This window comes from Nansenia antarctica (assembly GCF_963989245.1).
Source record: "Nansenia antarctica genome assembly, chromosome: 15".
In the NCBI taxonomy this organism is placed as follows: domain Eukaryota; kingdom Metazoa; phylum Chordata; class Actinopteri; order Argentiniformes; family Microstomatidae; genus Nansenia; species Nansenia antarctica.
In genome coordinates this window covers 9,810,020-9,825,808 of record NC_137685.1, presented here as the reverse complement: position 1 = coordinate 9,825,808, position 15,789 = coordinate 9,810,020, and the positions used below count along the sequence as shown (strand labels likewise).

At 45.3% G+C, this 15,789-nt stretch overlaps 4 protein-coding genes across 4 annotated transcripts in view; 2 read left to right on the top strand and 2 right to left on the bottom strand.

Moving 5' to 3' along the window:
- Positions 1 to 12,039, top strand: part of dennd6a (DENN/MADD domain containing 6A) — a 42,635-nt gene extending 30,596 nt beyond the window's left edge. Inside the window, exon 21 of the transcript XR_013937801.1 lies at positions 12,020 to 12,039. The gene's annotated coding sequence lies outside the window, so the exon portion shown is untranslated. The remainder of the gene's footprint in view (positions 1 to 12,019) is intronic.
- Positions 1,685 to 4,396, top strand: LOC308170987 (ADP-ribosylation factor 4-like; the record flags this gene model as incomplete). The annotated part of the gene is made up of 6 exons (XM_080545843.1): positions 1,685 to 1,751; positions 2,237 to 2,317; positions 2,585 to 2,694; positions 3,152 to 3,223; positions 4,023 to 4,145; positions 4,310 to 4,396. The coding sequence occupies 6 exons, from the start codon at positions 1,685 to 1,687 to the stop codon at positions 4,394 to 4,396; spliced, it is 540 nt and encodes a 179-aa protein (XP_080401969.1).
- Positions 5,006 to 7,241, bottom strand: pde12 (phosphodiesterase 12). Its single transcript, XM_080545579.1, has 3 exons — positions 6,023 to 7,241; positions 5,713 to 5,791; positions 5,006 to 5,523 (listed from the first exon to the last, which is right to left on the bottom strand). The coding sequence occupies exons 1-3, from the start codon at positions 7,178 to 7,180 to the stop codon at positions 5,069 to 5,071; spliced, it is 1,692 nt and encodes a 563-aa protein (XP_080401705.1). The 5' UTR covers positions 7,181 to 7,241; the 3' UTR covers positions 5,006 to 5,068.
- atp6ap1la (ATPase H+ transporting accessory protein 1 like a) lies at positions 10,394 to 13,489 on the bottom strand (the record flags this gene model as incomplete). Its single annotated transcript, XM_080545842.1, has 6 exons — positions 10,394 to 10,633; positions 11,254 to 11,497; positions 11,853 to 11,903; positions 12,259 to 12,498; positions 12,827 to 12,839; positions 13,444 to 13,489. 6 exons carry the CDS (start codon positions 13,487 to 13,489, stop codon positions 10,394 to 10,396), a joined length of 834 nt encoding a protein of 277 aa, XP_080401968.1.
- Between the last annotated feature and the right edge of the window lie 2,300 nt (positions 13,490 to 15,789).

The window sequence follows — 15,789 nt, the reverse complement described above, 5'->3', positions numbered from 1 at the left end:
GTAACGTGCAGTACCGGAGTCCAACAGAGAGGCAGCAGCTGCGCGACATTAGCCTGCGTACAGCGTAGCCTACCCTGACCTGAAGAAGAAGTGATCTCAATCAGTGCCTGACTTGCAAAATTGTAAGGATAGATATCCGAAAGTTGTTTTCAACAAAACAAGCGCCTTGTTGCAGCAGCAGTATCAGCAGCTGACAACAATGACATCACCAGCAGTGATGACATAGATGATGTTTCAGGTTTGTGAATCTTATTAGAAAGGTGACTGACTCACTGACACTACTTTTCCGGTTTGCTAATGCTAGCTGGCTATCATAACATAACGTTATGTTATAATGAAAATGAAACATAGCAAGGTACTGTTACGGTACATGGTAAGAAATCAAACAAAGGATAATACTTGTACAAATAAAGTGAATAACAGGCTGATAGTCTTTGATATCTGCACTCTGGTTGACTGAGTAACAAGTGAAAAAGAATGATGTAACGTTAATGTTACAGCTAGTAAACATGGAGTTTTCGCACATTATATTCTTCCTCTGGGCTAAGCCCCGGATCTCCTACAATCCTAAATCCGCCTCTGCTCGGAGGGTGTGACATTTTTTGAAATTATTTATTCTGAAAGAATAATAGAAATGAAAAAGGGTGGCCTGTGGCTTTGAAAGGAGCATTTGGTTTGCGTTCAAAATCGTACGTGCGTGCGCGTGTGTGTGAATTATTTTCTATCGGAGGCAATGATGTTTTTTGCTGAGAAGAGCTTTGATGCAACAGGTGGAATTAGACGTCTATACTCTATATAGTAAGTCTGTAGACCAAAGTCTAGGTCTATGTTTATGCAATTGGCCTCTAGTCACTATGGAAAGTTTAAGCTACATGTTTTGATTGAATAGTAGCTATTGGTGAAATAGTGTATCAATTCACATTTTATTTCTTCAGTTATATAGTTATATATATAGTGCAATAGAAATGTGCAATAACTCTATTCTAAGTGCCTATTTATACATTTATATATTTTTACAGTATTATTACAGTATTATAACGCCACTGACCTCATGGCTTTTAGCTTGCTTTTATAGTTGTTTTTATTTTCTTAAGATTGTTGTCTTTATTTGCACTTGACACCACGGACCTCATTGTCTCTTAGCTTGTTTTATAACTTTTTCGCTTTTTAATTGTCTAGTGTGTAATATTTGTGATATGTTTGTGAATATGTGAATATGTTTTCTGTTTTTGCACCTTCAGAAGAACCACTACAATTTCATTGTAGGCAACTGTACTGTACAACGGCAATAAAGTCTATTCTAGTCACTATGGAAAGTTTAAGCTACAGGTTTTGATTGAATAGTATTGGTGAAATATGTGTATCAATTCACATTGTATTTCTTCAGTGATATAGTTATATTGTTATGAGTTGCGTCGTGGCCCGTTGACGGGGCCAACAGAATGAAAGTGACGTGGAGACAAACAGAGAGAGGAATGACGTCATAGTCTCCGTGTCCCAGAGTGACAGAGCACTGATTCATTAGTGGGAGGTTAGAGGTGGCTGTTCTCTAAAAGCTCAATAACAACGGGTGAAAGTTGACTGTATGCTGCGACCTGCCCTGCCGTGACATTTGAGGTGACAGAAAATCATATTTTTGGATTATTTTTTTTAGGAGTAAGAAGAAATATTTTGGAGACTGAAGATGGGCATCATTTTTTCGAGACTTTTCAATCGTTTTGTTGGGAAGAAACCGGTGAGAATTCTGATGGGTGAGTATAGCCTACCTTTGCACTATTATAAATTATGTTATTGAATTAGAATCACATAATTGGCTATACATTTCTAATATTAATTTCCGTAATGTAATATGATTATGTTTAGTATGTATAGTAAATAATGTTGTGATGACCTTGCAGCAACACGTTTACTTACAGTTATAAATACACACTGTTTTTCTTTTAAACCACAACATTTTAGCATTTTAGCTTTTTAAATCATAATACTGTTTTTCTTACTATTATTTTTAAATGACTAGACTTTTTAAATAGGCACTACATTTTATAAACACTTATATCTGTCTGTTTTATTGTATGTATGTGACCTATGTGTGTTTTTAATGTGGATAACGTATTCATGAACTGCACAAAGCCTGTCCAAGGAGAATTTCTGTCACTCTGACAGACAATAAAGCAATCTTGAATCTTGAATCTTGAAATACTCTACATTGATGTTGGTGTTGTTCCACATCTGACAGTCGGTTTAGATGCTGCAGGGAAGACCACAATCCTGTACAAATTGAAACTGGGAGAAGTTATCTCAACAATCCCCACGGTTGGTAGGTATAGGCTACTGTGTACACCTTCTGAAATGTCAATATGAAATATTTCATGTTTATGTTTCTTCTTTCATGTAAAAAAATATGTTATTCTTTGCGTTGACATCATGTCGCTGTTGCTCAGTTAAGCGGTGCATACTGTAGCCTACAGAAGAACTATTGTTCTGGACCCCAGGAAGAATAGCTGATACTTTGCATCAGTTAATGGGGGTCCTAATAAATCAAATCAAACTACACAGCTCACTCCTGTCCCTTTGTTTCTCTCAGGGTTTAATGTAGAGACAGTTGAATACAAGAACATCAGCTTCACTGTTTGGGACGTGGGAGGCCAGAATGAGATCAGATCTCTATGGAAGTACTACTATGTCAACACTCAGGTAACACACAGTGGATATGTGATATGAGGTGAAGATCTCGGAGATCTCTATTCCCCAGAGTAGAGCCTTGTTGGATACAAGGCTACCCTGACCAGGGAAGGCTGGGGAAAGTAGAAATCGGTGAACAGGCTCATTGTAATGTATGGACTAAAATAAGGAATGTTGAACTGGTGTGTTTACATTTGACATTTTGTTCACCTGACAAATAAGCTTTGATTTCTCCTGGTTTATATCAATTCAAGATTTGTGTGTGTGCAATGTTTTTTTTGTGTTTTTTTAACTGAACATTTAGTACATGTTTGATACCGTTCTTCATTGCGTTCCATACATTACAATGAGCCTGCCTTCCGATTTCTGCCCCCACTGGCCCTAACCCACCCTAACTTACCCTGACCTATACCCTGGTCTACCCTAACCTACCCTGACCTACGTCTGTGTTCATGTGGTTGTCATGCAGGGTGTGATATTTGTGGTGGACAGCAACGACCCTGCGCGTATCAAGGAAGCCAGAGAGCAGCTTGAGAACATGGTATCTTTTCTTCTCATTCTGAATCATTCATCTGATCCACCCTTCCATCTCTCTTTTTATTCATCCCCCCATACTTTACACATCCATTGCTTTCTACACCTGCCACTTGATACTGTTGTCTTTAGGAAGAGAAGATAAATGACACGTTCTAATGCTTAGGTCCTCATGTCGGGATCTGATGTAATGATCTGACTTTTCTTTCATAAAATGTGAATAAATTTCCGCGTTGTTGAAAATCAATGACACATCGCTAGTCAACTAACACAGCTTGTTTTGTGAGCCTGCTAACAATGTTAAGTAGTAGTTATAGTTAACTATGTAGCAGTGGGGATTACTCACCGAATCCATTGCCTTGCAGTATTTTAGCTTGACTAGCGAGTTTGTGTTGTGATTCTCAACAAAGTTGAAAGGTATTTACGTGAAAGAAAAGTCTGAACATTTTGATTGGTTGCCGACATGCGGACCAAATGATCAGACTGTGTTACATATCGTGAGCTTAGAATCCGTTATCTCCGTTTAGGGTAGTTCAGAGATATTGAGCATCAAAGTTTTTACATTCCATTATGTTTTGTGAGATGGAACCTTTGTATTTTATTAATTACTAACAAAAACATTTCAACATTTTAAAAATAACACCACACAGGCATTAATAAACACATAATGGATCAGATTATGTAAAAAACTCAATTTTGACCAAAAATCTTTACTGGACTGAATTATAACCTTATAATTCTAACGTCACAATATCTCAACATGCTAATGAGTTTCACTTTCATCTCTCCTTCCTCATCGTCCCCAGCTCGAGGTGGATGAGCTGAGAGGTGTGGTTCTGCTGGTGTTGGCCAACAAACAGGACCTGCCCAACGCCATGTCCATCTGTGACATCGCTGACCAGCTACGCCTGCGAGGGCTCAGCAAGCCTGTAAGCATGTCCTTTATTATTTGTTTCTTTCTTTCTGTCTCTCTCTCTCTCCCTCTTTCTCTCTACCTTGTATAAAGCAGTCCAATATACCTCACCTCAAAGTGAGTGGTGTTGTGTTCTTCTGACTAACCCTAACATGACGTCTCCTCCCTCTCTCTCCACAGTGGTTTGTCCAGGCTACGTGTGCTACGCACGGCAGTGGCCTAGTGGAGGGCTTGGATTGGCTGACAGAGCAGCTCTCCAAGGGCTGAGCTGCTTCCATTGGCCAAAGTGTGAGAACTTGTTAGAGAGAGAACGCTGCTCCAAATCAATAAAACAGATCAACCCCTGGGTTGAGCATGGCTATTGAAATGGACAGATCTCTCATTGATGTACTGTTTCATTCAATCACTGATACATATATGCATGTTTTTGTAAAAAGTAACTCTCTACCTCCCTCACTGCACTGTATGTGTGTCCTTCCTCTCACCACCCCAACTGATATGTCATCTGTATTTTATATTCTATATGTGCTTTCTCGACTTGAGAAAAGTGTGTAACCCAACAAAGCAACACACCAGAAAAACACGTGTTTTCAAATGTTCTCATTCTCAGCAAGGCTTGACTTTACTTAATTAAATTAATCACAAAGAGGACAACGTCTTGTATCCATGAAGAACAGCATTGTCCATAAGTGTGCTGGAGGACGTCGAGCCATTTCATAGCTGACCATACTTTTCTTTTCTCAACAACGTAATAATAAACAACAATATTTATTCCCCAATTCCACCGAATCACACTTTATTTACAACGACAAACTTTATTAGTTCACCAGGGGCGAGACTTATCAAAATAAGCCTGGATTTTTCCTTTAGCGACATTGATGGAATACCCCCCCAGGTAGTCAGTCAATCAGTCAGTCTTTAGGGCTACCGGACCGGTCATCATTTCCACCTCAGATCGCAGACCAGAGCGATGTGGTCGGAGGGGTGGGAGACGCTGGGCAGGGCCTGGCAGGTGGTGATCTCCTGGTGGCTGGGCAGAGGGATGACCTGCTCCACCTGCAGCACGCGGGGGTCCACGAAGATGTAGTCCAGGCAGCCGTGGAACCCCCCCACGTAGTTGGTGTAGGCCGGCTCCCCGCAGGCGCTCTCCAGCTGGAAGGGGCTCACCACCTCCATGGGGCAGAGCTCCTCCGGGCCGCTGGAGCTCCAGTCGGGGTGGGTGTCGGCCAGCGCCCCCTGGCTTACCAGGTGGAACAGGCCGGAGGAGGGGGTGCTGTTGAAGTCTCCCGCGAAGAGGAGGGGCGGCGGGGGGCCGTCGGCGGGGGACACCTCGGAGATGACGTGCTTCAGGTGCTTCAGGGCCACGGCGATCTGGATCAGACGCACGTTCCCACCTGTGGAAACAGACAGACAAACACACAGAATCACTGCGTGTCGATGATGATGAAGATGATGAATTTGATTTGATGGATTGTGTATAATGAGAATGGGAATTGTGTGCCCCTAATCCATTCAAACTAATAAAAAAAAGAAATACACTATAGTTTCCAAGACCATGCCTGTTTATTTCCTGTATGTGTTACCTTTGGGGTGCCAGTAGAGGTGAGTGTTGGCAACACAGACTTTCCTGGAGGGGTCGTTCAGGTACTGAAGTACACTCACCTGGAGGGGAAGGACAACAAGTTACACATGTCAAACACACTGATGTGGTTTATTAAGACTGTGACTTACTGTTCTTTTTGTACTTCTTATGCATGTCTTTATGCTTACATTATTATGATTGTATATATTGTGTTTTTATTGCCTTTAATCTTTCAAATTCAAATGACTGACTGATTTTATTTATTCAAGTGTCACCGGCCCCATATAAGCCACTGTCCCCTGTCCTCCTACCTGTAGGGTGGTCGATCTTTGCACCACCTTCCCCTTCAGCGTGGGATTGGTGGACACCTTCTCCAGCAGCTCCGCGTGGATCGGGTCCGACTGCAGCGCTTCACTCAGCATGACGTCGTGTTGACTGAGCAGCTTCAGTTTGGACCTCCTGAAGTACGTGGCCAAGCCCTCGTGCTGTTTCTCCTTGACCCTGAAGACCCCGTCCATGCCGTAGGCGTCGAGGGCGGGGCAGAGGCTGTCCGTGAACACATGCTTGTCCACCTCTTGGAGACAGATGATGTCCGCATTGTAGCCAGAGAGTTCTTTCTTGATAAGACTTTGTCGGTAGTCCAGTTCCAGCGCGTAGGGGGCACAATACGGGTACAGGACCGTCTTGGACAGATCGGTTTGGGCGTAAATGTCAGCCAGGATGTTGTAGGACACCACCCTGGTCGTGGAGTCGTCAGTCCCCTTGATGGTGTACATGTGCCGGTGGTCAAAAGTGCAAGTCCCCGGCCCTGCCTCCACTGTCCCCGCCGTGACTAGATCCTTGAACGCTCCACATCTGCTCCCATCCGCGGGTGTGCATCTGAGTTTCAGCTTTGATCCAATGTCCAGGTTAGACGGGACAAAGACACGTTCGTTCCCCGCCTCCACCCAGGTCATCTCGCCTGCTGCTGCATCATCCGGGGGAGCTCCCTCCTCCTTGTACCATGTAAACAGACAGTCGCTCAAGTTGCCGAACTCAACCTCCAGCCTCGGGCAGATGGGGAACCCGGCCAGCAGGGACGCTCCTCCGCGGGGCAGCTCCGCGGTGGTGAACGTGGGGGGGTTCCTCTCCACGGTGTATTTACGATCGCCCACGTGTAACACGGCCCCGTCCCGCCAGGCGTCCGAGTTGATCAGATCCTCGGCCACCAAGTCACCGTTGTAGTACAGTCTCACCACGGAGGATCCGGGTGGTTCGGTGACTTCCGTGGGTTGTTGCTGTTTGTTTTTCTTGGACTTTTTGGCCGCTTTGACCTGGCCCTTCTTGATGATGCTGTTGGCGATCCTCCCCAGAGCTTTGCCCAGCTGCTCGGTCTGGTCCCGGAGCATGTGTTTGTTACTGCCGTCCAGGACGAACGAGATGGTGAGTTTGGGTTCACAGGGCACACACCTGACCACTGCTCGGTCCATTTTGATTTGACTGTAAAAGCGACAGATCGTGTTACTGTTGATGGTCCTTGGTGAGGCGGACAGGATGATGGATCGTGGGAATGATCTTGCGGCGGTTGTCAGACAGTTCAACATAAGGACAGAGGGAGCATGAGGACTGAACTGTCACTGTCAGGCTAGCTGTCTGTCTGTCTGTCTGTCAGTCTGTCTGTCTATCTATGTATCTATCTGTCTGTCTGTCTGTTTGTCTATCTATGTATCTATCTGTCTATCTGTCTGTCTGTCTATCTATGTATCTATCTGTCTGTCTGTCTATCTATCTATGTATCTATCTGTCTGTCTGTCTATCTGTCTCTCTATCTGTCTGTCTGTCTGTCTGTCTGTCTGTCTGTCTGTCTGTCAATCTGACAATAGCAACGTGGGTTTTTACGCAAACGTCACCCTATCCTACCATCCCCCCTTACATTAATTCAGGAAGATATGGAGTTTACTTACTCAAACAGTCGGCTACTGTCGTATATTAATTGTGTATTCGCTAAGTCAGCTGTCTTCATGTGTTCATAGTTGACTGCGACTTTCGATCCATTCTGATTCTGGCGACGTCCTGTTTTTTTTGTTGTTGACATCAGCGAGGTCTTCCTCTTCCGGGTGATGTGACGATGGGCAAACACCGGTTGATGCAATACTGCCCCCCTCTGGACATACAGGGAAGGGCAGCAAATAGATACACTCCTCCATCTTATTGCTTGAATGAATGAATGAATGAATGAAAGGTCTTTATTGTCATTAATACAGTACAGGTACCATACAACGAAATTTAGGAGGGGGGGCTCCCCTGGTGCTAGGAAAAAAAGACTAAAAACAAGAGAGCCAAGGGTAAAACAAAAAAGAGAAAAGAGCTGGTTTACATAAATAAAGGCTATGTACACTATCCACTATACTATCTACTATACAATAAACACTGTGCTGTACACTATGCTATGCTATAAATATCCTAACTTTTTCCTATATCTGAACCTTATGTAAACATGGGTTGTCATATTGCACATAATATTTGTTGCACATTCATTTAAAGTTCAGCAGCAGGTTGTTGACCTTGCACAGCTTGCCCAGCTGCTCCACCTCATCCCTGTACGCCGTCTCGTCTCGTCCCCCCCCCCCCACGGTGGTGTCATCTGCAAACTTTATGATGGAGTTGCTGTGGTGGACGGGGGTGAAGTCGTGGGTGTAGAGGTTGTAGAGGATGGGGCTCAGCACGCAGCCCCCCTGGGGGGACCCAGTGCTGAGTCTGAGGGCTGTGGAGGTGTGGGAGCCCACCCGCACCCTCTGGGGGCGGTCAGACATATAGATATACAAATCTGAACATTACATTACTTAATACAATTGGTGCGCGCGCGTGTGTGTGTGTGTGTGTGTGTGTGTGTGTGTGTGTGTGTCTTCCTTTCATATAGAAATCAATGGACAGGTTTGAGCCAACTTGGGTTTATTTTTCCAAACACATTGCCTATAGATAAATGAAAAGTACATAACAATAGGTACCTAGAAACATTGCCCAACTCTATACCCACCAGAGTATTAGTTGTATGCAGATGTGATTTCTACCCACTGGCATGCTGTATGTATGTCCCTACACAACAAGTTCTGCTGATGTGGTGTTGTACGTTGTAAATTCATTTAGCTGATGAACTGATCTGTTCATGTTGTCCAAGGCCGACATTGTACGAATACACGTTAGATAAATCAAAAACTCAAAATAAAAATGTACAAAATCAGAATTCACAAACGGTATCATTTCACAAAATATCATAAACATAACAAGTTCTGAAAAACTCCATCCTGAAACTTCATAAGGTGACCAGTTAAATGTCTACATGAGTATAATCAATAAATGACATAAAAGTATATAGACATTACTGTATACTGTATAAGGTACAGTACACATCTATTCAAATGAAACTTCTTTCACAAATCTATACCAGCATTTTATATTACTGTCAAGGAACTCCATACATAGATGTTTGTGCTTATATCAGTTTGAATTTATCGTCATTTATTTGTCATTATTTGCAAATGCCTGATAAGTGGTAAAAGGCTAATATTTCCTGATCAGTGTCTGCCGAAAATTGTCTCTTCATCCACTAGATGACACTGAGCAACGAAAAATCGATGGGATTGTGCTCCTCTGTTTGAGCGATCACTGCTCGGCCCCAGTGACGCCAGTGTGGATGTTGCTCGGTCCAGTAAAGATATTCTGAATCTGAATGTTGCCCAGTCCAGTAAAGATGTTCTGAATCTGAATGTTGCCCAGTCCAATAAAGATGTTCTGAATCAGAATGTTAACCAGTCCAATAAAGATGTTCTGAATCTGAATGTCGCCCAGTCCAGTAAAGATGTTCTGAATCTGAATGTTAACCAGTCCAATCCAGTTCCAGGAAGCCAGTTCCTCCCTTGTATATGAGATGGTGTTTCTTCAATGTACAGTTGAGACAGTCTGACAGGGGGAGGGGGTTCCGTCCGAGGCAGCTCCCCCCCCCTCCACACACACACGCACACGCACACGCACACACACACACACGCACACGCACACGCACACGCACACACACACACACACACACACACACACGGTCCTTCTCTGAGATCTACAGGTACATAAACAGTTCCTCTTCCTGCAGAGGTGCAGTCTGGGGGTAGGCCGGGGTGTGTCCCAATCCTCTACCCTTCTCCCTGAAGTAGGTATTTCTGCACTCCCCATCCATGGATGTCATTAACAGGGATTGCTGTAGGAGCCAATGCTTTAACACCAACCCTCTGCTTTAACATCCATTTGAGACGAGTGCGCAAGTGCACACTTCAGGGAAGTACAAAGCGTAGAACATATTGGGACACAAAGTGGAGATCCTACAGGGGAGGTCGCTGGAGGTAGAAATCGGAGGACGGGGCTCATTGTAATGCATGGAACGGAATGAATCACATACATGTTGGATCAATACCATTCCTCATTCCATCCCATGCATCACGACAAGCCCCCCCCTCCCCCCTCCAATTCCTACCTCTGACCAGCCTCCGTACCCCGTCCTTCGATCCCTCCCTCTGGGCCAGCCTCCCCCTGGCCTCCTATAAGCCTCCCCCTGGCTCCCCCTGGCCTCCCCCTGGCCTCCCCCTGGCCTCCCCCTGGCCTCCCCCTGGTCTCCCCCTGGCCTCCCCCTGGCCTCCCCCTGGCCTCCCCCCGGCCTCCTATAAGCTGTTCTTCTCGGTGCACTCGGCGGCCTCTGAGCTGCGGGGGAAGTAGACGGTGGTCTTGTTCTCGTCGTAGTGGTCGATGTGCTTGAGGTGGATGACCATGTGGAGGGCGTAGGCCAGCACCAGCAGCAGGATCAGGGAGGTGATGAGGCCCATCAGGATGGCCGGCGTGAAGAAGGTGGCGCAGTCGCTGGCCGACGCAAACTTGGTGGACAGGACGTTGAACGCTTGGATCTGTTAGAGGAGGGAGAGATCACAGAGGGGTGGTGGTGGCCTAGTGGTTAGTGAGTTGGACTGGGTGATCAGAAGGTCATGAAGGTTAAAATCCCACATGGGAATACCACTGCTAGTGTGCCACTTAACCCTAAATGACTCCAGGGAGACTGGAGTCTCTGTAATTGTAAATCCCTTTGGATAAAAGCATCTGCGAAATGGTTGAAATTTAAACAGAGGTAGAGACCTGAGGTGTTCAGGCTTTAATATTTTTATATTCTTGTCAATTCCTAGTGGAGGTAGAAATCAGAGACAGGCTCATTGTAATGCGAGGAATGGTATTAAATATATGTTTGATACTATTCCTAATTCCATTCCATGCATTTCAATGTGCCCGCCCTCTGATGTCTACCTCCATAACCCTCCACTAATATCTATATAATGTACTCTTCTACTGCACAGTATAATTATCACTAATCTGTAGCAACAGGGGGCGGGTTTAGCAGACACACATTAAGCCTAGTCTAGAAGTCATCTTAATAGGAGTCTGGGACACAAGCCTATAAGGTACAATAACAATATCAGTTGTCCACATCATCCTAACACACTGAATTATTAATCGATGCTAACTAGACGCCAACCTGGAAGTCTGTGAAGGTGATGTGCCAGTTGACAGAGTTGTCGGTGCTGGAGCTGGGCGTGAGCAGCGTGTCGTACTTCTGCAGGCTGCTGACGTGCTGGCAGTGGTAGGAGTAGGTGGACGGGGCGTACACCTCGCTGGCGTTGAAGTTGGCCTCCTGGGTGTAGTTGTAGTGGATGTGGACACTGTCCAGGGCGAACCAGTTCTGACTGGCCGACTCGTAGAACGTGTTGGACATCTGTAATCTAGGGGAGGGAGAGAGGGGGGGTGGGCGGTGGATAGGGAGGGAGGGAGGGAGAGGGGGGGAGGGAGGGACAGAGGGGGAGAGGGGAGAGATGGAGGGGGGGGTGGATAGGGAGGGAGGGATAGGGGGGACAGAGGGGGAGAGAGAAAGAGGAAGAGAGGGAGAGAGAGAGAGAGAGGGGGGAGAGAGAGAGGGAGAGAGAGCACACAAGATAAAAATATCGGTTTGGTCTTAATGTTTTATTTATGTAAATGTAGAAAGTAGCAGCCCTCTCTGTGGTAGTCAATAATGTATCGTCGTAGCATGTTCATTATTCACATTACTAGGATTCACACTGAGCGAATGAACAAGCGAACCTTATGGCCAGTCCTCTCAAATCATCCACGTCTCCAAAACGCAGAATCAGCCTGGTGGAGAAAACAGGGACATTAGACAGGAACATGACTCACCATTCACACTGAGGTTGATACCGTTTCATAACACAGTACAGGTCATGACGGTACTCCAGGGGAGACTGGTGGAGGTAGAAATCGGAGGACGGGTTCACTGTAATGCCTGGAATAGAACGAGGAATGGGCTTTGATACCACTCCTTATTCCATTCCATGCATTACAGCGAGCCCGTCCTCCGATTTCTACCTCCACTGGCCTCCCCTGGTGTGCAGTGCTGGTGGATGGAGGGAGGGAGGGAGAGAGAGAGAGAGAGAGAGAGAGAGAGAGAGAGAGAGAGAGAACCCGCCCCCCAGCAGATAATTAGACTCACGTGGCTTTGTCCTTGCTGCACACCGAGCCCTTGGTGTCTACGGGGGCGTCGGGTCCGAAGGCCTTCTCTGTGAGGTCCACCAGGCTGCTGTTCCGGTAGCGGATGGCCAGCTTCCTGGCCCGGAAGAGGATGCAGGGCTTGCCGTTGTAGGCCACGTTCAGGGGGGAGTAGGGCAGGGCGCTGGAGCTGGACGTCTGGAGGAGCCTCCTCCTGCTCCTGTGGGGGGAGTGCAGCTCCCATCTGTATGGCTGGGGGGGGGGGGGGTGATGATGAAGGGATGGGGTGAAAGAGAAAGGGGGGGAGAGAGAGAGAGGTAGATTACAGGGTCATCTTTAGTGCGGTAGTATTACGGATTGTATTTTAATTTCATTTTGGGCGCCTCGTGTTCATCAATAATAGAATATTCTGGAAGGGCAGACTGCTGCACTTTAGCAACCAGATCATCTTCTTATCATTTTCTCTGGAAGATTTCTAGTTTTAGTTCATTAGATTTGGCTCATCTGGTTGGGTAATAATAACTATTCTCATAGACAAGGTCACATTGGATAATATTTGTATACACCTGTACCTGGGGGACACTTCTGAGGGGGTGAAACTATAGTTCACACATTAAGGGACGGGATAACCTCTATGTAGCCTAGAGGTTAGAGAGGCCGGCCAGCAATCTGTAGGTCGCTGGTTCGATCCCCACCCCAGGAGGGAGCCGGGTGTGAGCTGGTGACTGGAAGGTTGGTGGCATCATATCTACCTAAGGTGCCTACCACTGCCGTTGTGCTTTTGAGCAAGGCACTTAAGCCCTAACTGTTCCAGGGGTGCTGAAAATGGCTGACCATGTGCTCAGAGCTCTGTTCTCCCTGGGTGGAGACGTGTACACGAACTACATTTCGTTGTCTCAGTACTGTCGTTGTCTCAATAAAGTTTTTATATTTTTAAGATGGCATGTTTAAGTCTGTTGGCTGTAACTCACTCACCTAGTGGCTTTGGAAGCGGAATGGATCTTGATGTCTTAATTGTAAAACAGGTTAACTGTCACAAACTGGGCTGTAAGTGAATGGATAGTATCTATCTATCCATGCATACTTTCCACCACCACAAAATGATGTATCACAGAATACGAGGTTAAAAGTTTATGACATTTATTAATTAATTAACTGGATTATATAATTGAAGTATAATTGTTCTCACTTGAGAGTGACGGATAGGGGTAGGACAGGATGACCGTAGGCTTCATCCTACCCCCTTTTCCAACATTGATAGGCCTGTACTCTTCATATTAGTGATTTGTTCTTTTATTATTTTAAATCATGTTCGAAATAAAAGATTCATTCATTCATTCAAAAGACGAAGCTCCTATGAGATATCATCACCTAATGATAAAAATAAAACCTTTTTACATTAATCAATATTAATCAGTATTCATTCCAATACATTTAACACGCTGGTATTCTAACAAGCCTCGCCAGAGATTCATGTAATTTTTGGTAACATAATCAATATTTACAGACTTTTCCCACATTGATCATAATATAGACACTGTTTATAAGCAACCTCTCATCATCCCGCTTGAATGCCCACCTTTCCATGACACGCAGCTCAGACAAACAGCACAAGAGTGTCTCTTTGAAAAACTGTCCAAGGCCACAGCGGTGATGACACCTATTAAAGTGTTTTATTTTGTAGCCGAATATGTGACATATATGATCCGCTGGAAAGGATCGAAATAAAGTGGCAGAAATACTGACGGAATAACCTACAAATACCTTACAAATGACTAGATACAGCGAAATTGCAGTTAGTTAGTTTACAGATTGACATTTGTGATATTTATATATATACAATATTAAAGGCCTATAGGTTAATAATAACATCATGTCAGTCAGCGTGACAGCTCACTTAATTTCCACTGATCCATAAACTGCTTAAAAGGCAGCCAACGGAAAACCCAACGCTCGGAGCTGTGGACACCGTTTGATCTTCTGATGCAGATGAGATTTCTGCTGATCTTGTGATTCAAACTCTTTGGGGGGAAAAACTTGGCGTGTTTAGCTGCCTTGAGATGGGAATCTGCTCCAAATAAGGTTCCGGAACCATTTCCACCACTCCCTGTATTTCTTTTTCGGAGAGGGTGAAACTAGTACACACTACCTGTAGTACTTTTCAGAGGGGACCACATTTTAGTGAACACTACCTGTAGTACTCTTCAGAGAGGGTGAAACTAGTACACACTACCTGTAGTACTCTTCTGAGAGGGTGCTCAGCGTCAAGCAGTTCGTTCTCCCCGCTGGACGCTCTGTGGCTCTGGGCCCGTCCACCTAGAGACAAGTAGAGAGATGCTTTAATCAGGGAGGCTGGTGGAGGTAGAAGGAGGAGGAAGGGAGGCTGGTGGAGGTAGACGTAGGAGGAAGGGCTCATTGTGATGCATGGAACGGAATGAAGAATGAGGAATAGTATCAAACACTCGTGGTAGAAATGCCACTACCACTGTAGCTGACTCTGGCTGTTTCCAGGACACAGGACTAAGCCTAGACCTGGACTAAATCACACTTTCTTTGGAGATTCTCTTGCTTTTTAGTCTGGGGCCAAGCTTAACCTAGGTCTGGGGGAAGGCTTAACCTAGGTCTGGGGCCAGGCTTAACCTAGGTCTGGGGTCAGGCTTAACCTAGGTCTGGGGCCAGGCTTAACCTAGGTCTGGAGCCAGGCTTAACCTAGGTCTGGGGAAAAGGCTTAACCTAGGTCTGGGGCCAGGCTTAACCTAGGTCTGGGGGAAAGGCTTAACCTAGGTCTGGGGGAAAGGCTTAACCTAGATCTGGAAAACCAGTCCTTAGTGTAGAGAAATATATACTATGGAAATGCCATTGTTATTGCCACTCCATATCAACGCAGGGGAAGACTGGGGGAGGCTGGTGGAGGTAGAAGAACGGGCTCATTGTAACTCATGGAACGGAATAAGTACACGTGTTTGTTACCATCCTCATTCCCTTCCATGCATTACAATGAGTCCGTCCTCCGATTTCTACCTCCGCCAGCCTCCCCTGGTTGTATTCTAATAAACAGTCCTAATAAACAGTCCTAATAAACAGTCCATCATGTAATAAATCCTAACCCTAAGTAATTGTTTCCTTCCTCCTGGTGCAGCATATATATTGATTTATAATCTCTAATATAACAAGGTCAAATAGCTTACCATTGTTGACCTTGACAGCTTGGGACGGGGGTCCATCTAACCTGAAAACAGGAGAAAAAGAAAGAGAAGATTAGTTAGTTTAGATGATCGTTTTGGAGACATGAGATAAGGAGTACAGACAGAGTTGCTCTAAATCTCTCTTAAAGGAGTAACAGATCTGTGCATCGCTGCAGAGGCAGAGACCCTGAGAGGCCGCCTCTGTCATATAGGATACCAGAGCCAACCAATCCCAATCCATCTGGCTTGATCCAATCCATGCATAACATAGACAAGTGGAAGCCGGGCCATGTACATTTACATTGACATGTTTGGCATTGAGCCAAATACATGACAAGAATACATTTGTC

Bases quoted from the DNA above. Each gene is read 5' to 3' on its own strand.
- pde12 (XM_080545579.1), bottom strand. From the start codon at position 7,180: ATGGACCGAGCAGTGGTCAGGTGTGTGCCCTGTGAACCCAAACTCACC. The intron at 5,792-6,022 runs GTAGGAGGACAG...CTTCCCCTCCAG, and splicing joins AAAGATCGACCACCCTACAG to GTGAGTGTACTTCAGTACCT. The intron at 5,524-5,712 runs GTAACACATACA...CTGTTTCCACAG, and splicing joins CCTCTACTGGCACCCCAAAG to GTGGGAACGTGCGTCTGATC.